We start from the raw sequence: 10,408 nt of genomic DNA on the forward strand, positions 1-10,408 counted from the left end.
TCAGATTGGGGACAGGGCCTGCTGCTGAGCCTTCTTCTTCTTAGCAGGGGGAGTGGGGCCTGTGCAGAAGTTTGTCACCTGGAGGCTGAGACGCGGTAAGCCATGCATCTCTTTACCAAAGAGATTTACAGCAGAGCTGCTGATGGGGTGGTGTGCATGTTGGGGGCAGCTAAGGGTCTTTGGGCTAAGCTCCGTTGAGATCAAGCATGAGGGACCAGGCGGATAGGGAGGTACATATTGGGGGCAGCTATAAGAACTGGACTAGGAAAGATAGGGTTGCAGACAGATACTGCGGCACATTTGTAGGAACCTGGAGTTTGAGATGGGATTCCCAAATACTGATCTGGGGGATATGAGGAAGCCTGTGAGAACTCCAATGGGAGCCAGGCTAGTAGGACAGTGTATGTTCAGGGAATCCAACGGCCGCTGGGCCAGGACTCCACTAAGGAACAGGCTGGTAGAGGGGTCTGTGTTGGGGGCAGAGGGGCCTGGGGTAGAGCTCCATTGGCGGGCAGATCACCATGGGAGACTATGTTGGGGAGCATGACCGGGACTCCATCAGGGGCACCTGGGCCTCTCAGCCAGAATGTCCTGGGGTTTGACCCCCATTTAGGGAAGCCCCTACCTCCTCTCCTGATGGCTCCAGGCTCCTTCATCATATCCCTTTGCTCCTGCCCTGCAGACCGGGAGCGGGGCCGGGCCCTGCTCTCTGCCAGGTCCGGGAGCCCCTCCAGCCAGCTGCCCAATGTGGATGAGCAGGTGCAGGCCTGGGAGAGCCGTCGGCCCCTTATTCAGGACCTGGCCCGGCGGCTGCTGACGGACGATGAGGTGCTGGCCGTCACCCGCCACTGCTCCCGGGTGAGCCTCCAGAGGGCCCCCAGCCCCAGCACGTGGCCACTCAGTCACCCAGGCCCTCATTCATTCAGGCTACTGCCTGCTGGCCAGTATCTGGGCTCAGCACTGTGAGGCCAGTGGTCATTAGAAGCAGAAGTCACCCTTGCCTGTCACATGCACACACCAGCACACATACTGAGCTCACAACCAGAAAGGGGAGCTGTACACTAAACACCCATAGTGACAACTCCTGTGAAGTGCTGTGAAGGGAAATGACATGATAAAGGAAGCCAAGAGCACCAATTAGATGTGGCCTTGGAGGACATCTCTGAGGAGGTGACATTCAAGCTGGGGAGAGAAGGAGTCAGGCAGGTGATAAATCGGGGTACAGGAGTCCCTGCAGTCACCTGCCTCTGTTCTCCTCTAAACCCCAGCCCATTCCCATGCCTCCTTCTGCTCCTGGGTCAGCCACCAGGCCCGGCACAGGTAAGTAATCCCGTGTCCCTCCCCCCACCTCACAGCCCAAACCTCTCAACACCTGCACTGCTGCTCTCTGTTCCCTTCCACCTCATACAGACCAGAGGGTCCAGAGTGGTATAGAGGTTAGAGGCGAGGGTTCTTTGTAGCCTGAATGTTGGTGAGACTACAGAAGGCGCATGTCACCCCTCTGGGAGGATGGATTGGAAGGCCCTCTCCAGGATCTAGGCTTCCCGCTGCCTCAAGAACCTTCAGGTTTCTGCAATGGGTTCCCAGTGATGAATCTGGGAATTTGAGCCCGTGCCCAAGGGCTGTCTGAGGAGTTTCAGAAAATCGTTTGTGGATCCCCCCACACCATCACCTGGGCCAGGGTGGGGCTGTGTTGTATGTCTGGGTGATGTGTGCATTTGTCTATCTGTGTGTTGACTTAGCTGTACAATTGTATCTGTGTGAGTGTGCATCATGTGTCTAGCTAAGGCATGTGTCACCTGGAGACTGAGGCGTGGTAATTCATGCATCCCTTTACCAAGGCCTGGTTTACAGAAGGGCCCCCTGTGGTCGGGTGCATGTTGGGGGCAGCTAATGGCCTTGGCTAAACTCAAATATCATGCTAATCTCTCAGTGCTAAGTGGGGATGCCTGTTGAACCAGCATCTGTAAGCATGCAGTTCTGGGCTGTGGCCACTAGGTGGGCCTCTGTTCCTTTATTCCAGCGGTTCTCAACCCTTTAATACAGTTCCTCATGTTGTGGTGACCCAACCATAAAATTATTTTCGTTGCTACTTCATAGCTGTAATTTTGCTACTGTTATGAATCATCATGTAAATATCTGATATGCAGGATGTATTTTCATTGTTACAAATTGAACATAATGAAAGCATAGTGATTAATCACACAAACAATATGTAATTATATATGTGTTTTCCGATGGTCTTAGACGACCCCTGGGAAAGGGTCGTTCAACCCCCAAAGGGGTCGCAACCCACAGGTTGAGAACCGCTGCTTTATTCGCTCCTTTTTCCTAATCCCTGGCTTCTCTCTCCCTACCCCAACTAGGATGCCTCTCACTGTGTCCCCACAGCAACTGCGGAGCTCCGAATACTACCCAAACCTGACCCAAGCCCTGCCCACAACAAGAGATGGGGCCCTCTGGGGTAGCCTGAGAGATGAGTAAAGCTCCCCTAGTGATTCTGATGTGTGTCCCTGAACCCCTTCTCTCTCCCCCTCTTAGCCACCTCCTCACAGCCTCCAGGCCAAGCATTGTAAACCACCTCTCTGATCACTTACACTCCCAAGCCCCTGGTAACCTCTTTGACAGAATGGAGTGCAAGTTCCTTGCTCTCACCTGATTTAACTCCCCAATCCACTAAGCCCACCTTTCCCATAGCCACCGCATCACCCCTGGTTCCCACACGGCTTGGTACAGGTAATGAATTGCACAGCTCCAGAGGCACTACTCACACTGTGGTCACAACCTGCGCGGCCTACGGGGAGGCCCTTTATATAACTCGCGATCAGGTTAATTTCTATCTACCCATTAGTCCACATCCCCTTTGGAGCACTTTTCTCCCAACACTCATGCTGATCCCTGAATTTATTCTTAAGAGTCGGTGTAAATGCCACCGCTTCCACGAAGCCCACTCTGACCTTCCCACCCTCCTCCGAGACTCCCTCTGTGAGTGGTTTGTAGTTCACTGGGGCATGTGGCTCATTCTGCCCCTCGATTCGACTACACTGAGCTCCTGAAGATCTGGAACAGGATTTTTATTATTGTGCCCCGACTGCCACCCTCCGGTACACAGCCTGGCACGTAGTGGGTGCTGAATGCAGGTGTGTGACCTTGAAGCTTGTGCACATCTGTGACTATCTGGGGGTATATTGTCCATATGTGTATGCGTGAGTCCCTATAACTTTGTGTGTGGTTTAGAGCCGTTTATCTTTTATTTATTTCCGGATATGTATGAATGTCTCGTTCTGACCACCAGGGCATGCTGTTTCTCTGTGTCTATGCCCATACAGGGTGCCCTGTGTTTGTGTCCCTGAATCAGTACGTGTCTCCCTTTCACCACCAGGGAGCGGTATGTGTCTGTTAGGGTGGCTGCCAGTGTTCAGTTTGCCAGTTTGTCTGCGTTGGTGGGTGTGGTCGGTGACATCCGGGCAGTGCCAGGCCAAAGGCCTCCTCCATCCTGAGTACTGAGAGAGGCTTTCGGTAGGGCCACCCCGTCCCCAAGGTCCTTACTCCAGCCCTGCACAAAGGCTAATTTGTAGCTCTGTGTGCAGACAAATGATGGGCCAGCCAAGCCCACAGCCTAGTGTTTGGCTCCAATTCCTTCCTTCTGCTTGGAAGGAGGGGGTGGGGAAGAGAGTCCACTCACTGCACATCCTTTTCCCGCACAGCGTAGGCCGGAGCCAGACGTCTCGGGTTTCAGTCCCTCTTCGTACTTCCTCATCTGTGTGGCGCTGGCAAAGCCCTTTTCTCTGAGCCTCAGTTTCTTCACCTGCAAACCAGGAATCAATAATGTCATCTCTCAGGGTGGGTGGTGGCTAAATGAGAGACATGTGTAAAAGGCTTGGAAGAGTGCCTGCCCCATAGCTGTCATCGCTGTTACACGTCTGTTATTGTTGTTACAGGCTTTCACCTAGTCACCAAGATAAGACATCCTGTGGACAGCCTGGGGATGGGGAGAGCCCTTCCTAACATGGGGGGCCCCCCTGACATGCCCAGCCATCGCCCCTGGCCCAGCTGGGGCAGTCCCTGCTGCTCTCTGACCTGGGTGCCTGTCTCCGCAGTACGTGCACGAGGGCGGCGTGGAGGACCTGGTGAGGCCCCTGCTGGCCATCCTGGACAAACCCGCAAAGCTGCTGCTGCTGCGGGACATCAGGTGGGGCGGGTTGTAGGAAGGAATTCGGGCAGGAGGGGACCCCTGATACCTCCCCCCCATCCATCCCGGGGCCGAAGCCCCCACCCCCGGCATCTTCAGAACCGGACCCTTGCCCACCCCCGTCTCTCCCTCTCCCAGGAGTGTGGTGGCCCCCACGGACCTGGGCCGCTTCGACAGCATGGTGATGCCCGTGGAGCTGGAGGCATTTGAGGCCCTCAAGAGCCGGGCAGGTCAGCAGCTGGGGGGCAGGACTTGTGGATCCTGAACCCCAGGTGGGGAGGGGGTGGCATATCCCAACGGAAAGGGGGCAGAGCCCTGTCAGCTGTGTCCATCGGGGAGCCTGTCAGCCCATCCCTGCCTCTGACCTCTTCTCTCCAACCAGTACGGCCTCCTGCCCTGCGACCAGCCCGGCAGGACACACCACCCAAGCGTCACCTCATCACCCCTGTGCCTGGTCAGTCAGAGTCCCAGGGCGGGGAGGGGGCACACCCAGGGGGACCGGGGAAGGACAGGCCTTCTTTCGGCCCTGCCCCCAGGGACTGTGGGTGTTGTGGTTTCAGAGGTGTGTGGGGCTCCTGAAGGAAAGCCCTCATCCACCAGAACCACATCCGCTCACCACTATGATTTACCTAATAATTGGTTTTAAACCCACTCACTTTTTATTTTTTTTATTGATTCTTTACAGAGAGGAAGGAGAGGGATAGAGAGTTAGAAACACCGATGAGAGAGAAACATTGATCAGCAGCCTCCTGCACACTCCCCACTGGGGATGTGCCCACAACCAAGGTATATGCCCTTGACCGGAATCGAACCCGCAGGCCAACGCTCTATCCACTGAGCCAAACCGGTTAGGGCACCCACTCACTTTTTAGATCATTCTGTGCAATAACCTCCCAGAAATGACTAGTTTGGTGTGTGTCATATTTTTTCTTAGACACATTAAAAAGCCCCGTAACTATTACAATAGAAAGTATTAAAGTGCTCTTACAATGGAACACGGGCAGTGCCGCTATAGGGCCTGAGCAAACCCAGGCCTGGTCTCCTAGGCCTTAGAAAGGCACGGACTGGGGTCTGGCAAGGTGGTCTGGGCTGATGAGGGGGCAGCCTGACCTTGGCCGTCTTCCCCAGACAGCCGTGGAGGCTTCTACCTGCTGCCTGCGAACGGCTTCTCTGAGGAGGAAGATGATGGGGAGCTGAGGGAGCGGCTGGGGGACCTCCGGGTCTCCCTGGGTGCCTCTGCCTCCTGCCACCCTCATAAAGGCATCCCCCCTCTCCAAGACGTGCCAGTAGATGCCTTCGCCCCACGCCGAGGCACCTGCACACCCCCTCCCCAGCCACCCCCCGTTGCTCCCCGGCCCCCGAGACCTAACTGGCTGCTGATGACCCCAGGAGGCCCGTGCCAGAGCCAGGGCAAGGGCCCGGCCCAGAGCCGCAGCCGCAGCCGCAGCCGCAGCCGGGGCCGAGGCAAGTCCCCTGGACGCCGGCGGTCCCCGTCCCCAGCGCCTATCCTCACTCCCAGCATGGCCAACGGGCGCTACCACAAGCCTCGGAAGGCCAGGCCCCCTCTGCCACGACCTCTAGATGGGCAGGTAGCCAAGGCGAGAGGCAGTCAAGGGTCCAGCGAGAATGGACCTGGCAGGACAGCTGAGCAGGCAGCCGCGAAGGCCCCCAGCGGGGAGCTGAGGACAGTCACGCTGTCCAAGATGAAACAGTCGTTGGGTGAGTCTGGGTGGGACTGGGCCTGGCAGGGGCTCTTGAGTTTGGGTAAGGTTGGTGGGTTTGGTTTGGGGATGTGACTAGGGGCCTGGGCCTAGGAAAAGAATCTGGGTATTGGGGCGTAGTTGGGGGGGATCTATAGATTTGAGATCTAGAGGATTTGGGAGTTGAGGATTAAATAGTAACAGAATTGGAGTTTGGGATGGGGTCCGGGGTCTATCCTGGGAGCTCTGGGTTGTCGGGGGATGGCACACTCTTATCCTGTGTTTGTCACTCTCTCTAGGCATCAGCATCTCGGGGGGTATCGAGTCCAAGGTGCAGCCCATGGTGAAGATAGAAAAGATCTTCCCTGGGGGGGCCGCCTTCCTCAGTGGGGCCCTGCAGGTGGGTGAAGCCAACCCGGCCCACTCCCTCAGCCCGGAGCCGATTCTGGCCCCCGGCCGGGGCAGGCTGGGTCACGCGCATCTGCCAGCCAGGCATGTTCAGACCAGGTCGTGGGAGGAGAGGGGTCAGGATGAGCTGGTCAAGGAAAAACTCTGTCCCCTCATGCCAGCCTGGGCCTGAGGGCAGCCCATCCTGTTCCACCCCTTGCCCCAAGGGACAAAGGGCCATTGTCTGTGCCCCACCCAGCCCCCAACAGCTCCAGGCACAGAGGTGCCATTGTCCACCCCCTCCAGCACAAGGAGTGTCCTAGCTGGAGGAGGTGGAGGTTGGATGCTGAAGGAGGGGGTGACCTGATGAGCAGGGTGGTGGTCCCCCACTCCCATCCTAGGCTGGCTTCGAGCTGGTGGCAGTGGATGGAGAGAGCCTGCAGCAGGTGACCCACCAGCGCGCAGTGGACACCATCCGCCGGGCGTACCGAAACAAGGCTCGGGAGCCCATGGAGCTCGTGGTCAGGGTCCCCTGGCCCGACCCGCCACCCTTGCCCTCTGACTCATCAGCACCCGGCGATCAGCTCCTTCCTCCGGACCATTCCCCTGCCCGCTGACCCCTGGAGGGTACGCCCGTTGGCTGCCAGAACTTCACAGGGCCCTTCCCAACAATATCCAGACCGCTGCCACTGATGCCACACCCCCAGCCCAGTCCCCTCTACAACCTTCCAGACTCCAGATTCTAACCCGGCTCTTCCCACCGATCTCATGACTCTTCCCACTGACCTCAGATCCTCCCACTGACCCCGGAACCCTCCTGCTCTCCCAGACCTCGCCTACTGACCTTCTGACTCGGGAACCTCCCCGTCCTGCTTGCCTTGCCTACTCCCAGAGCTCCACGCTGGTGGCTCAGATGTCCCTGCTTTCTTCCCTCCCCCAGGGCTCTGCCCTTTCCAGACAAACTTGGTGTCAAGGACAAGGTGCTACTGGGCAGCCTGTGTCACCTACTCGCTGCTCCTAACCTCCCGAGACAGGAAGGTCGAGAAGCCCAAGGTCTGGAACTTGGGGTCAGAGGGTACTTTCTCCTGATGCCCCTTTGATTCTCCCAAGCACTGGGGGACATGGGCTCTCAGAGATAGCCCTGAAGCAGTCACTGCATCCACCTCCCCGCCCCAAGCAGTGTTCCATGCAGGAACAGGATGGAAGTCTCTTCTCATTTCTCAGACTCAGAGAGACCATTTCCTGTTGTGGTCCACGAGCCGTAGACTTTCTCCCCCAAAGACCTCCATGAGGGGTAGGGGAATAGCCAGCAAATAAAAGAGGGGCTGGGGGAGGGTCAAACAAGTTCCCATAATCTTTATCCAACACACTCACCTTTTTTGTAAAATCAAAAAAATTTTTAATTTTTTTCTTTGGGTTTGTACAAGAAATTTACAGTGTGAAAAATATACAAGTGAAAACGAGGCCATACACCAGGGTGTAGGGAGGGGCAACGTGGTCACAAACACAAATAAACAAGACATTTCTGAGTTCTTCCTTTGGTCTGACGGTAGCCCCCTCACCACAGCTGAGAGGCTGCAGAGCTGGAAGCTGGGGACCAGACCCCAGTCCCAGCCCTGTCCCCCAACATGGGCAGGGTAGGGCAGGCACATCTGGAGCAGCTGGCGCTGTCTGGCTCTCTCTGGCTTTGGAGTATGGAGACAAGGGAGCTCCTTCCTCTCCCCAGCCCCGTGGCTGGTTGAGCTGGTGAGCGTTTGGGGTGAATGGGGTTGGCAGAGTGGCACTGGCAACAGGTGGGGAGTGAAACAGGCGGAGTGAGCAGGAGCCTCTGGGTGATAGTGGACACAGGGACCTCCCAGGGGTCCGATCCAAGTCATAGGGCAGCCCTGGGGTCTTGGCAGAGGCCCAGAGGCCTGGATCCCAGGGGACGAGTGGCTCTGGGGCCCTCAGTGGACCTGAGGCAGCTGTTCCCTTTCAGCAGAGCTCCCTGCAGAGCTGGGCCCCCAAGGGCCCTAGATTTCAGTGGCAGTGATCTCCTCCAGGCAGATGCAGGGGGCTGGCTCCGCCAGGCCCAGGTCCGCGAGCTCCCGGGCCTCCAGCTCCAGGCTGAGCTGCTGCAGCTCCTGCTCCAGCTGCCGGTTCCGCCGGTACATCTGGATGTAGTTGTGCTGCAGCTGCTTCTGATAGCGGATCACCTGCTCCTTCTCTGCCTGCCAGGCCAGCCGTTCCCCCTCAAAGCTGTCCCTCTGCTCCTCGCCTCGCCGCCGCTCCTGCTGTAGTTCGGCCCGCAGCCGCTCCACCTGGGCCCGCAGGCTGCCCCCAACCCCGGCTGCCACGCGCTGCGCCTTGGCCTCATCGCTCTCTGCCAGGAGGAATGGGTCAGCCGTGGCAGGCGGCACAGGGGGTTCCCGGAGCCCAGCCGCCTCGGTGTCCAACTGCCCAGCTTTCTCCCGAAGCCGCTCAGCCTCCTGGCGGTGCCGCTGCAGCTCCTGGGAACAGGCCTCCAGCTCCAGCTCTCGTGCTCGGGCTGCCTCCTGGAGACCCCGCACCCAGCCCTCACTGACCCGCAGGGCTGCCCGTGCCTCCCGCAGGGCCACCCGCAGGGCCACCAGCTCACTGCCCTTCTGCACCAGCTCTGCCTGAGACTCCTTCAGTTGTTGCTTCAGCAGGGAGATCTCGCCCGACTTCTGGCACACCTGGTGGTGGGAGGCAGGCAGGAAGGATGGTGAGAAGGGTCCTCCCAGGGGGTCAGGCCCTGACAGCATGCTGGACATTCTGGAGAGGAGGTTTGATCCTTATACCCATTTTACAGATGAAGACACTGAGGCAAGCCTAGCGACATGGTCAAGGTCATACAGTTAGTCAGCGGCTAAAGTGGATGCAGACCCAGATTTTTTTCCTTCAAAGTATTTACAGGACCCACCTCATAGGGCTATTAATGAAGATTAGATGGTAACTGTCTATGTAACATGCTTTGAATAGTGCCTGGTGCATAGCAAGCACTACATTCTTATTATTGGCTGGAAGGCACTAGACCAGGCTAATGAGGAGGCCAAACATGGAAACACAAGGGGGCCCCCTCCCAGAGAGGGAGGTCAGAAGGGGATCCTCATCTCACAGAGGTGAGGAAGGGGAGGCCCTCTAGGGGCGGCAGGCTGCTGGGGTGTTCCCGGGCCCCTCTTTCTACGGGTTGTTCCTGCAGGACCCTGCTCCTTTCCCTCCTGGTCTGACCCACCTCCCACTTGGTCTCCTCGAGCCGGGGCCCGAGCTCCCGCTGCTCTCGCTCGAAGGTAGCGCAGCGCCGCTCCAGCTGTTCCCGTTCCTGCAGCAGCTGTGCAAAGTCATCCTGCAGCTGCCGCTTCTCCTGCTGCAGCTGGAACACCTGCAGCTGCAGCAGCTGCTGAGCTCGCTGGGCCCGCTGCGCCTGGGCCGCCCCGTCCTCTCGCAGGGCTTCGCGCTCCCGCTGCCAGTGCCGCTGCCGATCCTCATACACCTGTGGGCGAGAAGGCACGCCTGGGTCCTGGCACTCCCCCCAACTTCGAGCCCTGGCTGCCCCCAATCACTGACCGCTCTGGTGGCCTACTGGGGCTCTAGGCAGCTAGATTACCCTGAACAACGGTAATAATATGACCACAGTGACAAGTACTTTTATGGTAATAGAAACAGCAATAATAGCTAGCACTTAAGTAGCACTTCCTAAGTGCCGGGCATTATTCTAAACACTTTACACCCTTTGCCTTACTCATAACTCGGAGAATAAAAATACCCTCATTCATAGATGAGGAAACTGAGGCTTAGTACTCATAGGTAAATGGTAGTGCTGGGTTTGAATCCTCACCACTCTACAGTTCGGCCAGACAACTGGATGGGAACGGGGTCACAACTGCCCACCACTTGCCCCCACCCTGAAACCAACGGAAATGCTCCTTGGATTCCCAGCACCTCTGGACGTCCTGCCACGCCACCCCCATGACCACCACGGACGACACCTGGCACATGGTCACCTCACTCTCCTCCAGACTGTCCCGCAGCTGCTGCAGCTCTGCTTCACGGTCACGGAGCTTCCCTTCCAGGGCACAGTGCAGCAGGGCCTCGTCCGAAGGGGGCGGAGGGGGTGGGGGCGGTGGTG

At 57.7% G+C, this 10,408-nt stretch overlaps 2 protein-coding genes across 5 annotated transcripts in view; one reads left to right on the forward strand and one right to left on the reverse strand.

The window, feature by feature from the left end:
• PDZD7 (PDZ domain containing 7) overlaps window positions 1–7,808 on the forward strand; it is a 20,588-nt gene extending 12,780 nt beyond the window's left edge. Inside the window, 8 exon segments of the mRNA XM_006756541.2 lie at window positions 45–95; window positions 683–858; window positions 4,101–4,192; window positions 4,331–4,422; window positions 4,575–4,646; window positions 5,321–5,911; window positions 6,192–6,292; window positions 6,681–7,808. Coding sequence (XP_006756604.1) covers window positions 45–95; window positions 683–858; window positions 4,101–4,192; window positions 4,331–4,422; window positions 4,575–4,646; window positions 5,321–5,911; window positions 6,192–6,292; window positions 6,681–7,025 — 1,520 coding nt within the window. The 3' untranslated portion in view covers window positions 7,026–7,808.
• The window catches only part of LZTS2 (leucine zipper, putative tumor suppressor 2), a 9,783-nt gene continuing 7,037 nt past the window's right edge, over window positions 7,663–10,408 (reverse strand). For 2 of the 4 annotated variants that reach the window (XM_015559340.1, XM_015559339.1), the window contains exons 4-6: window positions 10,284–10,408; window positions 9,515–9,772; window positions 7,663–8,975 (exon numbers count right to left, since the gene is read on the reverse strand). In XM_015559340.1, the coding sequence (XP_015414826.1) occupies window positions 8,292–8,975; window positions 9,515–9,772; window positions 10,284–10,408 (1,067 nt within the window). In that variant the 3' untranslated portion in view covers window positions 7,663–8,291. The remainder of the gene's footprint in view (window positions 8,976–9,514; window positions 9,773–10,283) is intronic. The other 2 variants (XM_015559341.1, XM_015559342.1) reach the window with 2 other exon arrangements.

Source organism: Myotis davidii, unplaced genomic scaffold (genome assembly GCF_000327345.1).
Source record: "Myotis davidii unplaced genomic scaffold, ASM32734v1 scaffold332, whole genome shotgun sequence".
Lineage (NCBI taxonomy): Eukaryota > Metazoa > Chordata > Mammalia > Chiroptera > Vespertilionidae > Myotis > Myotis davidii.